Source organism: Typopeltis vanoorti, chromosome 8 (genome assembly GCF_054136105.1).
Source record: "Typopeltis vanoorti isolate ZY-2024b chromosome 8, IOZ_Tvanoo_1.0, whole genome shotgun sequence".
NCBI lineage: Eukaryota > Metazoa > Arthropoda > Arachnida > Uropygi > Thelyphonidae > Typopeltis > Typopeltis vanoorti.
In genome coordinates this window covers 148,388,113-148,407,043 of record NC_143556.1, presented here as the reverse complement: position 1 = coordinate 148,407,043, position 18,931 = coordinate 148,388,113, and the positions used below count along the sequence as shown (strand labels likewise).

Below are 18,931 nucleotides of genomic sequence, written 5' to 3'. Positions count from 1 at the left end.
CCGAAATCCTCTCTAACACTCTCTCCCTAAAATGATTCCTCACACTCTCCTCTTTTAAGCGAAACCACTTAATTGTCTTCATCCCATGGCAACCAGAAGTTCTTATCTTCGATCTTATTTTAAAGTATGCGCACAGCAGTCGGTGTTGTTGTGCTACTTGATCTGTTGGAATTACTTTACAATTTGTCACAACCTTAAGATGTTTTCTTCTAGTCAAAATGTAGTCAATTTGTGAGCTGTTGTTACCACTTTTAAATGTTATCAAATGTTCTTCCCTCTTGAAGAAAAACGAGTTCACAATTGCCAGATCAAACGCTACTGCAAAGTCCACAACCCTCTCTCCTTCCTGTTTCATCATTCCCACTCCGTGGCCACCATGCACCCTTTTACAGTCTCTATTCTGTCTTCCTATGTGCTCGTTCAAGTCTCCTCCGACAATCACCATCTCATTTTCTTCCAATTCCCTCATTTCTTCATCTAACACGTTCCAGAACTCATCTTTTTCCTCTGCTGTACAACCAACTTGTGGGGCATATACGCATAATACGACTATCCGCTCTTCTCCAAGACCCAATTTCATTCGCATGATCCTGTCGTTCCTTCTACCCGCGTCCAGTACTTCACCCTTCATTCTGCCACACACCACAATTCCTACACCATTTCTTCCCTCGTTATTCGCTCCAGAGTAGAACAATTTATATCCATCTCCCAGTTCCTTTGCCTTTCCCCCTTTCCACCTTGTCTCCTGCACACATAAAATGTCCAACTTCCTCTTCCTCATCATGTCTGCCACCTCTCTTCCCCTTCCAGTCATGCTTCCAACATTCAGTGTTCCCACTCGCAACATCCTCTCCACCTGCTGGGCTCGCTTCTTTAACCGTACCCGCCCTTGATGCGGTAGCCCTCGTCCACTTCTCATAGCTGTAGGGCGATGTGGCTGCGCATCGCTTAAGGGGTACGCCCTAGCCCTTATATCATTTTCTCTTCGACTCATAATCATAGTTTGAGTTGGCACTGAAGTTTTCCGACCGGATGCCCTTCCTGACATCAACCCTCACATTTATCCGGGCTTGGGACCGGCACCTATTGAGGCTAGCTTGCCTCCTTCGGTGGCTGCATAAGACGAAATGACTTAGCAAGATAGGAAAGACTCACCCCTAGCCCTCGAATACTCTAATAGCATCAGGGGGAAGGAGCAAGGAGAGGAGAAAGAAGCAAAGAAAGAAGAGGAGGGACCAGTCTACAGAATAACATAACAGATATATATTACATGAAGTAAGGCAAGGTCCAGCATCAGGTACCTCAGGTTTGCCATGCCCGTACTCACTAAAGTGAGCCCTTGAGGAATTCTGAGCTATAAATACAAATTGTTATATTCAATCAATGACAATCAGGGAAAAGAAGGCGTAGCTATAGTATTGAACACTAAATATGAAGCTGATCTTCTTGAATGGCAAGCAATATCAAGTAGCATGATGTGGGAAAATATCACAATGGGGAACTGGACATTATGAGACTTATTTGTGCCTATGGTCCCACAAAAGGTTCTACTAAGGTAGAAGTGGAGGAATTTTTTGAGGCTTTAGGGAATTCAGCTGACAATGAAAAAGGAGAAGTTGGTCCTGGTTGGGGGATCTAAGTAGCAGAATAGTAAATGATTGTGAGACATACAAAAATATTTTGGGAAAATTTGGAGAAAAGAGCAAAGCTAATAATAATGGCAAATACCTTGGATTTTGGATTTCTGCTCAGGACATGGACTGGTTATTACAATGTTCCAACATAAAAATGTGCACAAATTCACATGGAGAGAAGAGGCAAGGAATAAGAAAAGTCTCATTGACTATGTTATTGTTGAGTGATGTTTTCTCCCTGGTGCAAGGATTTGAAAAGTGTACAGAGGATTTGAATTGGAAGTGATCACCATTTAGTCTTGAGCAGGATAAAATTGAATTTATATTAAAAAGAAGAACATGTAAGAAAGTTTTAAAGTGAATAACAGCTCTCAGATGTGAACTAAAATATACAAACATTATTCATGAAAAAATGAAAGAGTTTGAGAACAGGACCCAAACCTTGGAGAGTCAGTGGCACATCCTGAACAAAAAATTGATTCAGCCAGAGAGGCATATTGTGAGGTTGTTTGCAAAGATAGAAAAAATCAGAACTCCATGTTGGACGCAGGAGGTTAAAGAGGCAGTGAAGGAAAAGAGGAAAGCATATTAAAAGTTCCTGACAAATAAGTCAGATTGATTGTGCTCTTAGAGAATACAGAGACAAATGTAAGAAAGCTTAACACTTTGTAAAAGTACAGTAACTAAACAAAAGTCATGGGAAGACTGGTAAGAACATAGAAAATAAATAAGAACTTTTTCAATCCACTTTAGGCTTCCAATAAGCAGGTTGGTAGTCTCGCTAGGTGATGAAATTCATCTCCCATGAATGTGACAACCAATGTGACCTGTTGATTGGAGAGTGGATATGCTAACCTCCCAGCCAACCAAGCTGTCATATACCTCCTGCTCACTCATGATTAAGCCATGCTCGCAAATGTCCTCTACACCTGTGTTTCTCATGATTTCACCCTGATGAGGTTGAAACACCCTTATAAATTGTTCATTGAATACTCATTGATGGCTTCTACAGCAGTTACTATTCTACCATTTTCATTCTTCCTTCTATTTGCTGCCTATCTGAAAAACTTGCTAGGGCTTTTCTTGTCCTGATTTGCTAAGTTTTGCTCATACTGTAGTTTTGTTATTCTTACCAACTGAGTCACCTTCCTAGACTGCTCTTTATATACTCCTCATGCAATTGATGGCTTCCTTTATTCATCTTGTGCTGCCTCCACAGTACTATCTTTTTTCTAAATTTCATGCTTAATCCCTTTATTCATCCATTTGACAGCTACTTTATTCAATCTTTTGACCTTTGGAATACATTTGCACATCGATGTTAACTCCTCATTCCATGCTATAGCTCCAAACTATCTTCTAAGATTTTCATAATCGCCTGCCTTGTATATATCCTTTATCACATATATCCTTTACTCACAGGAGTCAAAACCCAGGTAATCACTTTAATATAACTCACCAAATGGAGGGAAATCTGAAATCCCACCCACAATCACAACCTCTGATGAAATGATCAGATCTTAAACTCTCAATCCTTGTGTGCCCTCCTTTACATACTGCTTAAGGTAGTTGTCTCAAGAAATTCATTTTCTTGAGACAACTCTCAAATGCTATCTCTTCAGTCTAATCTATACTGCCATAATTGAAATCATCCATAATAATCACCCTTCTCTTGTTCACTAACTGAAGTTGCTTATTATTATTATTACCTGGCACCTCTGAAGGGAGTCCAAAGACTCATCAAGGGAGGGCACCTACTCCACAATTCTCCATTTCCACCACTCAATCCACCAACTACAACGATAGCTATCATCATCTACACCAGTGCCATCTACTGCCTACGACAATGTATCACTAGTACTTTCACAGACAATCACAAACACCCATGCCCACGGTGGGATTCGAACCCTTAGCTTTTTGGATGGAGAGCGGATACACTAACCACTTGGCCAACCAGGCCTTATACATTTCTTCATCACTACCCTCCACATTCTTTGGCCTATAGCAGCATCTGACTAAATATATCTTTCTGTCCTCACACCATACTCACTCAAAACCGCCACTATTTACATCTTGCATCTCCACTTTGTGCAGACATTATTAACATGTTGTCATCAACTGCACCTTCCCTCCCTTCTTGTCTCTATACTCATGGAAAATCGAAAAATATGGGCCTCTACAATCCTTACCGATTACAGGACTACAGTAATAATTTTTATGTATTGCTTTCCACACATGTATACTTATTTACTGACAAACCAAAAAAAAACAGTCTTGTTAACCATACCTTTACACAATACTACAATAGTAGACCTGTTTTCTTCTGTCCAGTCATATATTGAAGAATTTCTTTAACATCTACTCTATGAAATCTTAGTAATTTATGCTTCCTTGTATGCTCTATTTTTTCCTACCTATTGCCTGAACTTTGTAACCTAAAATTTTTAGTCCATCCTTATCGCAGCACTCCACAGACCAGTACCATTTTGTCACATACATCTGAATCCTCTACACAACTTTTACCTCAAAGAAACCTTGAGCAACTTCTGTACATAGTCCAGATATGGTATGTTAAAGCATTATAAAGATATAATAGCTTCTTTACTCATGCTTATGTTTTTTAACAACCTGTGATTTACCTGCTTTTTTGCTAATTTCCTCTGAAAGGAAGTAGTGGATAAGTGTATGGAGAATGGTATGAACATGGAGATGCATGGCCTGAAAGGGTGGTGAAAGTGCGAACAACAGAGGAATTTAAGGAGTGGTATGGTAGCTTGTAATTTTTCAGGAAACGACAATGTATACTAGAATATTAATTAAAAACTTTAATCATTACCTTCCTATATTTTGGCAATGTTACATTGCCATCTTTAAAGCAAATGAGGCTGAAGAAAGGCAACTGAAGTCAGTCCTAGAGTCCTGAAGCTCGATCTAGCAGGCTAAATTGGGTTGTCTTGGCTGTTGGGTTGATGATTTTAGAATGCAAGCTTCCCAAATTTGGGGTAATCTCATACACCCAAATTTGTTGAGGTTTGGGAAGTTTTTCATAGCTGAGGCTGATTCAAGGAACAATCTTTCATACTTGAATTTGCTGTGGTATAATAAAGTGGCCCTCTTCCATCATATTCTGTGGTGGGTGTTTAATGCATGGTCAGCAACACCTGAGTGGTGGTATTCGTGGAACCAGATGTAGTCTTTGTGTTCAGTTATCCTGATATTGGTGATCCTTCCTGTTTATATTAGGCCATAGTAGGACAGTTTGCAACTGCAAGGGACCTGGTATACTCCAGGTAAGTCTAGAGAAAGTGGCTGGTCTTTGGTGGATCAGATAAGAGATAAATCGATTAGCTTTTCTAAAACATTGCTGGGATAATAATGTAGTCCGAACTGTGTAAAACTAAAACACCAATTTACGTCACCGAAGGCCTTCTGCATATACGTCTTATCTTACAAACGTTTGATATACATAATCGCAAATCAGGAAAACAGATAACAGAGTTGTAACCTTAGACAGAAAAGTAGGCTTACTAAGTGACAATTATTAGAAATTTATTTTTGTATTCACAAAAATAAATCATTTTATCACTGCAAAATATTTATTATTGTGAATACACATTTCTGGTAATCATTACTATGTCACAAGTGCTATTAAAAACTAGTTTAATAAACGAGTTCTTGTTTTAGAAGAGAATCTGTGGAGCATCAGATAAGTGCATGATAAATTAATGTCTCTTAATGTCCAACTTCTGAGATAAATTATGTGAAGTATTTATTTATTTTTTCCATAAGATGAAAACTTCATATAACCATTAAGCTTTCTTGCTATGAGAACATTCTTATCTTCTGCTTCTAGAGTAAATTTGATTCTTTAATAGAGCAGAATCTCGATGCAGATACAACTATGAAGTTAGATGGGATATCAGCTCACGTTTTATGAGAATGCACAAAGGAACTGGTGGTGTGATACCTTTGACTATGGTGCTTAATTTAAGTGTCAGCTCTGACAAAGTACCAAGGGAATGGAAGGAGAGATAAATGATTTTTCCCATAAAGGAGAATCTAAGTCTGTGGTAGAAAATTATACAACAATCAGTATCTCAGGAGTAATGGTAAAAGTCCTTGAAAAGTTTGTCAGAAAGAGAATTCAGGAATGGGAGGATAAGAATATGATACTTTATGATTAACTACAACATGGTTTTGTGAATACCCTAATAATGTACTAACTTTTAATAATAGAATGGCAACTAAGTTTGATAAACAGAATGCCTACATGAAGATTCTGCTAGATTTTACAAAGGCATTTGGTAGAATTTCAAATGGGGATGGATATGACACTGGTTATATGGATACAGGGGCGGCTAATGGATGGATACCATTAAAGTGAGTATATGGAAAAGCAGAATCTAGGAGAATATAGGTGACTGGTGGTGTGTCACAAGGTTCTGTGCTAACATTGCTAATTAATTTGTACATAAATGATATAGGAAGGAAGATCTGAAGGTAAATATTCAATTGTTTGCTGATGATGCAAAATTAGGTTGAGTAATAGTTAATCAGGGTCATGTAGAGAGTTTTCAAGATGATTTGAATTGACTGACAGTATGGGCAAAACATAATAGGTGTCAATTTAATGTGGAAAAGTGTAAAGAAAAAATGCATTTTGAGATATAAAGCTGCATATCATATTGAGGGAACTGTAGTCCAGGAAATTGAAGCTAGAGATCTTGGGATAGTAGTAGGTAGAAGTTTGAAGTTTAGAATAACCAATAACCAAGTAATCCTAAAAGCTGCCCTGGCAGCTTTTAGGATTACTTGTTATTGAAGAATGCACAAGCAGAGATAAGGGAGTTATCATTATCATTTCTCTTTATAAAGCTTTGATGTGACCACATCTGGATTACTATGCTCAGGTCTGACCAGCTGGGTTTCTTGAGAATGAGGAAGTGGCAGAGATGATCTAGAGGCAAGTGACCAAGATGGTGAGTGGTCTGCGGAATGCTTTCTGTGAGGATAGGTTGAGAGTTTGTGAGTTGGAAGAATTGGTTGATAGACAAAAAAAAAAAGGATATGATGGAAACATTTAAGTTACTTAAAAAGGATTTTATAGGATTAATACAAAGGAAATATTTCAGCACTTCACTAGAGAATGCAGGACAAGAGGTCATCCTTAGAAATTGGGTGAGAGTCAGGTTAGCAGTGGTGTGAGGACTGGATTTTTCACTTGGAGAGAGGATATAGTAGTCAGCTGATATTGAATGAATGAATGGTCTACTTGAGTCAGTTGCGAGTGCTTTATCTGTAATGAATTTCAAGGAGAGGTATGATAGATATTATGTGGATAGTTTTGGTCTCCCTAAGTGTGCTTTTGGACTCTGTAGAAGTGCGTGTGTAATAATGCTTATTATTGTGTATGCCACAAAACTAGAGCAAGTTTTCAGAAACAGTTTTAGGCTTCAGTTGATTACTATCACTTTGTATGAGCACCATCACCAGCTTATTTGATGCCTGAATTGTCTTGAAAAGTCACATTGATCTGAAAAGTCACATTGATCTTTAGGTAGAGGTTGCTGTCCTATGGTATTAATTGTTTGATAGGTTTATAATGTTTCTTGCATGTGATTCAATTAAAACTTTCATTGAAAAACTAAAATTTAGTTTTCTAAATTTAGTGTTTAGCTGATGTTAATTGAGAGTAGTATTAAATCAATACAGACTTTCTTAAAAAAAAAAAAATTTAATTTCAAAGTATACTGAATTTTAAAATTGCTTTCCTTTCCAGGTCTTTCATTTATTTCAAGCACATTCAGTTTTCTCTAGGTATATTCGTTATGCCATTTTTCCTACGGTGAGGTTATTTTCTGCTGATGCTCCTAAACAGTTAAAAAACAAAACAGGAAGAAAAGGTGTAAGTAAATATATAAATATAATTTTATCATAATTAATTTTCATGAATTCATAAGAATTTATATATAAACAGTTTTTTCACCTTGTAAATTAAATTAAATTTAAATTAAACTTGCCAAGAAATTATATTCTTGTTTAAATCTTCAAGTATGAGTAAACAAATTCTTGTAGATAAACTTATACGTTGATGATACATAACTGTCAATGTTTAGGGAAAGGCGACGTATATTGTTATATTAATTAAAAAACTTTAATTAATACCGCCTATATTTCGGTAATGTAACATTACCATTACCAGGGAACATAAAATTAATGATATGTGCATGTAAGCACTAACACTGAACAGATATCGCTGAAGACAACAACTGAAGTCTTCAGTTGTTGTCTACTGAAGTCGGTCTGAGTTAATAACTACTACCCAATTTAGCCCACTAGGTGCCACCTAGTGGGCTAAATTGGGTAGTAGTCATGGCTGTTCTAAGAATGCAAGCTTCTCATATTTGGGGCAGTCTTGTGCATCCAAATTTGTTGAGGTTTGGGGAGTTTTTAAGAGCTGAGGCTGATTCCAGGAATAATCTCCCATATTTATACTTACTGTGATGTAGTAAGGTAGCTTTCTTCCAGCCTATTTTGTGGCAGTCAGCAAGTCCTGAGTGGCTGTATTAGTGGAAACAGATATAATCCTTATGTTCAGATATCCTGATATTAGCTGTCTTGCCTGTTTGGCTGTAGTAAGACAGTTTGCAACTACAAGGGACCTGGTATACTCCATTTAGGTCTAGGAGAAGTGGCTGGTCCTTGGGAGAGCAGATAGGAGATGCAAATTTTTTATATGGTTTATAACAAGTTTTCAAGTCATATTTTTTTATGATTTTTGTTAGCTTTTCAGAAGTACCTGAATATAAGGAATGGTGATAGATTTAGAGTACTCCTTGCTATGGAGAGGGGTTGAGGTTCCAAAAAATATTAATTGGTTTTAATATTTTTTGGATTTTATGGGGGTTGTAGCCATTGGCTACAAAAGTGTTAAGAATATGGTTAAGTTCAGTGGTAAGGGGATTGTTATCTGAACTGATTAATTTTGCTCTGTTATATAGGGTTTTTATAATCCCATGTTGTTGGTGGGGGGGGGGATTGCTGGTGAATGTATCTACCTGTATGTGTAGGCTTTCTGTAAACCGAGAAAGCCAGGGATCCATCAGGTTGGCATGCAATCAGAGTGTCTAGGAAAGGGAGATTGTTATTGTTTTCTTTTTCCAAGGTAAACTGGATCCTGGGGTGTTGATTGTTTAAGTGTGATAAGAAGTTGTGGAGTGTGTCCAAGCCATGCCTCTAAATAGTGAACACATCATCTACATAGCATAGCCAAACAATGGATTTAAGTGGAGCCGAGTTTAAGGGCTTTTCTTCAAAGGTCTTCATGAAGAAGTTGGCCAGAGGTGGGGAGAGAGTGGAGAACCCATAGATGTCCCCTCTATTTGTTTATAGAATTTTCCCTGCCAGCCTGAGTTCATGGTAAACTGAAATAGGGCTGAGATATTGGGAGGAAATTTGGCTTGGATGAGGTCCAAAGTATTTTTGGGTGGGACATTGGTGAATAAGGATGAGACATCAGAACTGACAGTTATGTCAGTGTGTTGGAGTGAGAGGTTTTCTACACTGGCTTTAAAGTGGACTGAATTTTTTTTGTGTGATGGTGTGTTGCCAGTATATTGTGTGAGCACTCTAGCTAAATGTTTGTCTAATTTGTATGTGGGGGAATTAATACCATCCACAATGGGACGTAATGGCACATTCTGTTTATGGATTTTTGGAAGTCCATATATTCTGGGGAGGTCTAGAGTTAAAAGGTTTTAGTTTGTTAGTCACTTCCTCAGGCCAAGAAGTAACCTTCTTAAGGAGCCTGTGGAGTGTTCTGATTTGGGAGCTGGTGGGAGCATATTCTATAGGGAGGTAAGTAGCCCAATCTCATAGTAAAGAGGAAAGCTTACTTGTGTAGTCAGTTTTGGTTAGAAAACTACAGTGGCATTTCCCTTATCTGCTTTAGTAATTATTATTTTACTGTTTTTTTTTTTATTTCCTGTAGAGCTTTGAATCTAATTGTTCAGCAGAAAAGGAATTCCAAAAAGTAGGTTGTCTGCACATCAAAAAATTCGAAAGTTTTAAAAAAATTCAGCTTGCAAACCTCAATTACCTTTCAACACAGTGATAAACCTGTCATCCATTACCTTGAAGCCTGAAGCAATCAGCGCTTTCTCGCTAGGCCACAACTTTGCTGTAGCACCGAAAAAAATCATCCCTTCTGAAGAAATAATGATTCAGGTAGAACGTGGTATCTGCAACCTTCCCAACCATATTGCCAACAATATCAGACCAGATGTAGCCGGTGTTCTTACCCAAGCTAAACCTCCAAAAAGCAACTTATCTAAAGAAGAATTCAAAATTCTATGATTAATGGAGACCTTTGAAGAAAAAGCCTTAAACTCGGCTCCACTTAAACCCACTGTTTGGCTACGCTATGTAGATGATATGTTTGCTATTTGGCGACATGGCTTGGACACAAACAACAATCAACACCCCAGGATCCAGTTTATCTTGAAAAAAGAAAACAATAACAATCTTCCTTTCCTAGACACTGATTACATGCCAACCTGATGGATCCCTGGCTTTCTCTGTTTACAGAAAACCTACACACACAGGTAGATACATTCACCAGCACCCCCCCACAACAATATGGGATTATAAAAATCCTATATAACAGGACAAAATTAATCAGTTCAGATAACAATGCCCTTACACTGAACTTAACCATATTCTTAACACCTTTGTAGCCAATGGCTACAACCCCCAAAAAATATTAAAACGAATTAACCTTAGCCCCCCCCCCCCTTCATAACAGAGATTACTCTAAACCTCTCATCTGTCTATCTTAGTTGGATTTGTGGGGTATGCTTCTGTTCAAGAGTGTGGACTACCATTTCTTTTTTCCTGTATTTTGTATTATGTTTTTCTTTTGGTTATTACATTTCTTATTGCTTAAATGTTCTGGAATTGGTATGTTGCAGTCACAGAAATTTGAATTCCAGCAATGGGATTCGAACCTATGACCTGTTAGTCGGAGAGTGGGTACACTAACCGCTCAGCTAACCAGGCCGCCTTACACTTGGATAAAGGTTTAATCAAGAAGATAATTTCTCTTCAAATTTAAATAATTGATTTATCTCATACTCTTCACAGTATTTGTAAATACTGATTATAAATACTATATGTATTAAATTTTGCAGTTCTTGTTAATATTGGATTCACTGCTTAGGAAGAGTAGTTTTCATGAAGTGTAGACTCACTAAGGATCAGAGTGAGATAACAGGGAGACCTCGACATATCCTACAAATATTACAGAGAATTGAGTAAGGCTTCTGTCTGATGTCTAGTTCTTATTGCCCTAGTGCATCTTCTTAGTAGGTATTATATTTAAAATTCACTATCCACCTTGACAGTGAATGAATGAATGAGAATGAGCTGGCAATTTTCCAATAAGTACTCTCAAAATTTATATCTCCAAATTAATCTCTTATCTGTCAAGACTAATATTATCAAAAGCCATTGATATAAATTTAGAAAAATTTATATCAATACTAGAGGGCTTCGCCTCCTGACACCATGGCACCCAACCCCCTATGTTCTGGACTGGTAGGCTGGTTCTCCTTGAATTCTGATGACTCGAATTTTGAAGACTCGACACTCAGGGTAGCCCCTGAGTGTTGGGTCTTCAAAAGGGGCGCTATGCCCCCCCCCCCTGTTCTGGACTGGTAGGCCGGTTCTCCTTGAATTCCGATGACTCGAATTTTGAAGACTCGACACTCAGGGTAGCCCCTGAGTTTCAAAACATTTCAAATAACATGACAAAAACATTACATAAAAATGCTACACAAAAACGTTACAGCCTACATCCGTTTCAAGCCGACATCACATCTATTTCCAATTTCAGCTTATCATTTTATAGTATACAGTAGACTTATGGGTCATTTTGCCTATTTTCAAAAGGAGTACCTATTTAATACCTTGTATTAAATCAAAGCAATGTCTTAATTTAACTGGAGTAAAAAAAAAGCCACTGATTTAATACAAGAGTTACTCCTTTTGAAAATAGGCAAAATAAGCCATAAGTATTAATATTATCAATATTTCTCTCTTCTATTACACTTTTCATTGTATCAATCCACCTAGATCTTGGTCTTCCTAGGGTCTTTCTCTTATCATCTTGACATAAAACACCTGTTTTGCTAATCTTCCCTATTCCATTCTGTTTAAGTGTCTGCCACCTTAGATCAGATCTGTTCATACACGCTTGAATACTAACAAAATCAACTTCCTTCCTAATATCCTCATTTTAAATATGATTCTTCCATTTTATGCCATCTGTGTAGTCCCATAATTTTCACAGTGCTCATATGTTGTCTTTGATTAAGTGTGCTTTATTTCTAACCCAATTCTCACATCCGTAGCTTAAAACTGTTTTGCAGACTGTCTTGTATACTTCTAATTTAGTATTTTGGCATAATTTCTTGTCAACAATTTCCTGATATTTATCCTTAAGGTGTGCTCAGGCTGTGACAGCACTGCTGGATTAAGTTTGCAATATTATTAATCTCCTATTCACAATTTTCCTCCAGATTAGTCTATTACTTGTGAGCACTTCAATATTGTCATATCCAACATTTCATGCTTCTAAGGTGCTCGGCATCAAATACCATGTTTTGCTAACCTTTGTTCACCCATTCAATGTAAGTGGATTAGCTCTGCTTACACATTCGTAAATGCTAACAATTTCAAGTTCCTTTCAAATATCTTCATTTTTAATATGATTCTGCCATTGATGTCATCTGTTCACTTCCCTAATTTTTCTAAGAACCTTCATATCTGTGGTCTCTAGTCTTTGATCATGTGCCTTGTTTCTAACTCTACTCTCTGAACCATAGTTTAAAACTGGTTTAAACACTGTCTTGTATACTGCTAATTTAATGGTAAATTTCTCTCTTATTCCATATAAATTTATTCACTTGACTGCCCACCATAGTAGCTTTGCTTATTCAATTTGTTTCCAGATTTAACTTGTCATTTTCACTAAAAACTGTGCCTAAATAGCTGAAATGTTTTACATATTCTATAGGATCTCCATTCAGAATGCAGCTGAAGTTTTCTATATTCCTGACTGTTTTATAGTTTTAGTCTTTTTATTGATGATTTTCACGTGAAATTTGTCATTGTTGTTATTCAATTTAATTAGATTAATTTAATTAGTTATTCAATTTAGTAAGAGAATCCTGCAAATTTGTACTGATTTATTTAAAGTATAACACTTGCATAAAGTAAAGAGCTGAGATTAACATCTCTAAATTTTATCAAGTTTAATACTACTTTCCTTCATAATGTGATCCATATAGATGATGAATGTGAAACTAAAGAAAATAAAAGAAGCTATGAAAATGAAAAAATGGAACTTAGAGAAATTAAAAAATACCAAGGAATTTTGAAATAGATTGGAGAAAGAATTTGAGGAAACAAGTTTTGTCAAAACTGAAGATTCAGAAAAGAAATGGGAAAAAGTTAAAGAGAAAATAAAGAAGATTGCTGAAGAAGAAATTGGATATATAAGAGCTAAAAGAATAAAAAAAAAAACTTGGATAACTAATGAGATGATTTCTGTAATGGAAGAAAGAAGAAAATGGAAAAATAAAGATACCCCAGAAGAGAAAATATAATATAGAACCCTGAATGACAATTTGAGAAGGGAAACAGAAAGAAGTAGAGGAGATTGGCTTAAAAAACAATGTGAAGAAATGGAAAATTATGAGAGAATGGGAAGGTATGATCTTTTGTATGAAAAAGCAAGAAGCATAAATCACAAGAGAAATGGAATTCGAGCTAGAGGCATAGAAAATAAAAATGGAGAAATCGTAACCGAAGAAGATAAAATCCTAATGAGATGGAAGGATTGAAGATTTATATGACAAGGAAAATAGACCAAAAGAGTTGCTATCTTCTAATGGCATATAAAGAAGGTAAATGAAGTGATATAAAGAAGGTAAATGAAGATGATCTAAACCCAGAGATTTTGAAGACAGAAATAGAAATGGCCATTAAGGAACATTAATGTGAAAAGGCAGAAGGAATAGATGAAATACCTGCAGAATTCCTGAAACAACTTCAGAAGAAAGGAACTGAACAAATAACCAAAATAATAAATTTCATTTATAACAAAGGAGAATTACCAAAAGATTTTATGACCTTAATTTTTTACTTATACCAAAAAAAATGTAATGCAGTGAACTGCAAGGATTTTAGAACAATAAGTCTCATTCCCCATACATCAAAAATACTTATGAGAATCTTAACATGAAGAATTGCATCTAAGGTGGAAGAATTTCTTGGAAAAGATCAGTTTGGTTTCATGAAGGGTAGGGGAACAAGAGATGCTATTGGACTGTTAAGAATAGTAAGTGAAAGAAGTCTGGAAGTGAATAAAGAAGTTAATATCTCTTATATAGATTTTGAAAAAGCTTTTGACTTTGTAAAATGGGATAAGATAGTGGAAGTAATGGAAAATATTGGTATACATTGGAAAGACAGAAGGCTAATTTTTTCACTATATATGGGACAAACTGCCATGGTGAGAGATATATATGGTACAACAGAATCAAGTATCATTGGACGAGGAGTGAGAAAAGGCTGTTCTCTGTCACCAATTTTGTTTAACATGTATTCCGAAGCAGTGTTAAAGAAGCACTGGAGAATTCGGAAGAAGGAATAAAGATTGGAGGCAGATAGATATTTGCAATAAGATATGCAAATGACAAGGCATTATTATCAAATGCTGAAACAGGACTACTGCATCTGTTTGAACACATTACTGGAATCCTGTATCAATTATGGAATGAAAATTAACATAAGAAAAACAAAGGTAATAAATATAGCAAGGAAAGAGGCAAATATGGATATCAGAATAAATGGGGAAAATTGAATCAAGTGAAGACATTTAAATATCTAGGAAGTGTGATTAGCAGTGATGGAAGATGTAAAAGTGACATAAAAGCAAGAATTGCAATTTGATGAGATGCTGTTAATAGAAAATAGAATTTATTCAGAAGTAAAATTAATAGAAACCTAAAGAAAAGACTAGTAAAATGTTATGTGTGAAGTGTTGCCCTCTATGCAGCTGAAACTTGAACATTGAAGAAAGAAGAAAGTAAGATTTTGGAAAGTTTGTAATGTGGATTTGGAGAGGGATGAAAAAAATCAAATGGACAGATAAAATAACTAATGAAGAGCTCTTAAAAAGAATAGAAGAAAAAAAGATAGAAGTCTGTTAAGGAGGATAAAAAGAAGAAAGAGAAACTGGAGCAGACATATTCTGAGAGGGAATGGAATCATCAGAGATGCCATCGAAGGAAAAATAGACAGAAAAAGACCCAGAGGAAGGGTAAGGAAAACAATGCTAGATGACATGCTGAATGGAGACAGGTACACAACTTTGAAAAAGAAGGCTCAGAACAGAAGAGAGTGGAAGGAAAGTTTTTGCTACTAAGAGAAGAACCTGCTCAATTGCAGAATACTCAAGAAGAAGAAGATAGATGATGAATAAGGGTGGAGGTAGTGTACACCCTTGTCATATCCCTGATTTTACATCAAACCATCATTTGGTATTTTTTCAGTTCTGACTGCTGACTTGCAACTTAATAGACCTTGTATTTCTCTGTATGATATTTAATTTGCCCTATATAACATTTTATTTGCCCTGTATAAATGTTCCATTTGCCCTATGTAGCATTTTGAAAAGCTTTTCTGTGGGCACTTTGTCTTTTTCAGATGTGCAAAACTTAAGTACAGCTTATATTCCTTTAATTTCTCAACTATTAGTTAAGTGAAAATCCGATCTTGACAACTCTATTTGTTCTAAATCTGGCTTGTTCTCCAAGTTTCTCTTTCAGAATTTTTCTCAGCCTTTTTTCAAGTATGCTTGCTAAACACTATCTGGAACACTTTGTAGAGAAATACCTATCTAATGGTCACATTCAGCTTTATTCCATTTTCTAAAAAATGGGAACTATGAGGGCTCTACTCCAATTATCTGGAATTGACCTTTGCACAAGTCCTCTGAATTTTTGCAGTGTAACTACTGCAAAACTTTTTTACTTCTGTATTTGAGCACATTTCTAGACATATCATCCACTCCCTCTGCCTTTCCACATTTCAGACTTTCTATAGCTTTATCTAAGTATGGATATTCATTGGAATAAGTGAAACATGTTTGAATGCAGATGATAACGTAATGGGAATAGAAATGGAAGAGTAAAGTATTTTTTGCAAATATAGAAATGGCAAGAAGGGAGGGGGAATGCTACTAATGATAGCAAGGGAATTAAGTCTACATAATGTAGACATGAAAGAGGGAAATAGTGGCAATGGTTATGAGGCAGTCTGGTGTAACATGGAGGTTGAGAGGAATACATATTTAGTTGGATGTTGCTATAGGCCTGGAATGTGGAGGGTGGTGATGAAGAAATGTATAAACAACTTGGATTAGAGAACAAAGGAAGGGTAATTATTATGGGATTTTAATTATGGCTGTATAGATTGGAATGAAGAGATAGCATTTGAGAATAAGAAAAATGAATTTCTTGAGTTCTTGAGAGATAACTATCTTAGGCAGTACATAATGGAGGGCACACGAGAATTGAGAGTTCTAGATCTGATCATTTCATCAGAGGATGTAATTGTGAGAAGGGGTTTCACACTTTCCTCCAGTTAGTGAAAGTGATCATGAAGTGATCACCCATGTTGTGGCTAGTCATATGCAGACTTTTGTGAGGAAAGGATATATGCGGAATTATAATGCTGTCTCCTATGACAAGCTTAGGGGACAGCTTTTAGCCAAAGCATGCTTTTGTATTTCATCCTTTTCACGGTGTGTATTTCACATTTCAGTATTTGAAATCTATAACTTCACCCGTTGAGAAATGAAATAATTCTGTTATCTATAATCATGTTATTTCTTGCAATTTCTTTATTCCAACCACTATTTTCTTTTCTTTCTGGGTCCATAATTTAAAAAAAAAAAAAAAAAAACAATTTTAGCTGATCACTATTCCCTAAACAACTGAATCAGAATTCAGTTGTTTAGGGCAGGGTTTCCAAAACTGTGTTTCGTGGAACACCAGTGTTCTGCGAGAAGTTCTCCTGGAATTTGTCATTTTAGTTTTCTAAGCCTTTTTCATGAATAAATATTTTATAGTGGAAATATTCTGAAGAGAATAATATTCGTGAATATGTCGAAAAGCTCAGCCCCAGAATGCCTAATAACATCTGTGTAGCAAATGTTAGTGACCAAGCCGTGTATTTTTAAACATGTAAGTATTCATGAATTATCGTTAATTTTCACACATCGAAACCTGTCAACATTTGGGAAAGGGAATACCACTGTTTATGACTGGTCATAAAAATTGCCTGCAAGCCGATTACAACAATGGGTGGCATATCCTCTTTTCTCAAAACTGAAAGAAATAACATCTGTGTTGCAAATGTTAGTGACCAATCAGCAAGGAAGTATAAAGAAAATTTTTCCACTAAAATTGAAGATCAAGGTAGTCTTGTTGGTTCTCTAATCTAGTAATACTGAATACTTTCTTCACAAGTTTGTATTGTAAGGTGAAAGTTTCAAAACTATAGTGCCATGATTTTTTAAAAGTAATAGGCCTGCAGATTTAAATTTTAATATGAATAAGAAACAAGGGACTTTGTTTAATTTTGGTATTAAGAAATCTCTTATTGAGGATGTTTGTGACGCAACAGACAGTGAGTCATCCACCACCAGCCTACAAAGCGATCTCCAGGATGTACAAAAGGAGGGGAAAACTACCAACACACAGGAGAAAAAGTCTGCATTTACTCATAAGTACTTATAATAATTATTATAAATTTTTGGTGATCAGAATGAGATATGTCAATAAAAATCAGCACAAATTAATGTAATGATAATTAATTAATTAATACATTACAAAATAACCAAGGTGTTCCATGAAAATTTTAGGATTTGTGAAGTGTTCCATCATAGGAAAAGTTTGGGAAATGCTGGTTTAGGGAATAGTGATCGGCTAAAATCATGGTTTTTATAAATTGATTACCTGTTACTTTTGCACTTAAAAACTCTTAATTTTATGTCATGAAAGTTAGATATGTAGGTTAATGTTTTTTTTAAATAGCAACACCATGAAATATTTTTCTGTACTTTTTTTTTTTTTTTTTGGAGTTGATTATTATTAAATTATTATTACTACTAAGAGAGACCTCCAATGAATCAGAAACTCATTGAGGGAGGCCATACTGTTTGCCAGCTATCATACCTATTCTTAAATGCATTCATGCTACTTGCACACACAGCATCCAAGGGCAATCCATTCCAATCATGCTACTCAGAGAGAAAAATCTAGCTCTAACCCCCTTCTTGACAACATTCATTCTCAACTTCCATGGATGTCCTCTTTCCTTTCCCCACTGTCCATAAAATGAAAAATTCCATATACTGAAATTCTGTATAACCCTTTCAGAAGTTTGTGAGTTTCAGTCATATCATCCCTCTTTCTCCTGTTTGCTAATGTCTGCAGCCTACAAATTCTCAGTGTATATTGCACAATCCTGATATCATATTTCTCCTTTGCACTCTCTTTACTGTATTAGAATCGCCACAGACAGGAGACCAGACCTGCTCACAATAGTCCAAGTAAGGTCTTATCAACGCCTTGTAAAGAGGCAAAATGACATCCTTATCTTTACATGTCAAGGTTCGTTTCAGCATTGCCATTATTCTCTGAGTTGTATTTACAATTTTTGCTATACAACCCTTGAACTTCAGCATCCTGTCTACTTGAACTCCAAGATCCCTAGCCTCATCAGTTTCTTCAAGCATAATCCCATCAATATAATATGACACTGGATATCTAATTAATCAAAGTGCATGACTTTATATTTTTTACATGACTTTACATTTATTAACATTGAAATGACAGCCATTTTCACATGCCCACAATTCCAGCCTATTCAAATCATTCGGCAATTTTCATCAGCAGCACTCCTGATTATCCTACCTATCTTTGCATCATCAGCAAATAGCTATATGTCACATGTCAAATCCTTCCCAGTATTATTAATGTACAGGTTGAATAACGGGGAGACTAAGGACTGATCCTTGAGGCACACTACTGGTTACCTTGAATCTTGCAGATTTATCCCCCCCCCCTCCCCACCATATACCACTGTTTGATATCTGCCAGTCAGCCATCCTCTTATCCATGCCAGTAGTTTATAATCCAATCCCACATTCTTCAATTTATGCAAGT

At 36.0% G+C, this 18,931-nt stretch overlaps 1 protein-coding gene and 1 pseudogene across 2 annotated transcripts in view; both read left to right on the top strand.

Annotated features, from left to right (window-relative positions):
* Positions 1 to 18,931, top strand: part of Scox (Synthesis of cytochrome c oxidase) — a 228,126-nt gene that overhangs the window by 14,148 nt on the left and 195,047 nt on the right. Inside the window, exon 2 of the mRNA XM_090397003.1 lies at positions 7,414 to 7,539. Coding sequence (XP_090253129.1) covers positions 7,414 to 7,539 — 126 coding nt within the window. The remainder of the gene's footprint in view (positions 1 to 7,413; positions 7,540 to 18,931) is intronic.
* The window catches only part of LOC150104418 (serine/threonine-protein kinase MARK1 pseudogene), a 296,493-nt pseudogene that overhangs the window by 159,942 nt on the left and 117,620 nt on the right, over positions 1 to 18,931 (top strand). The gene's annotated exons all lie outside the window — the stretch shown is intronic.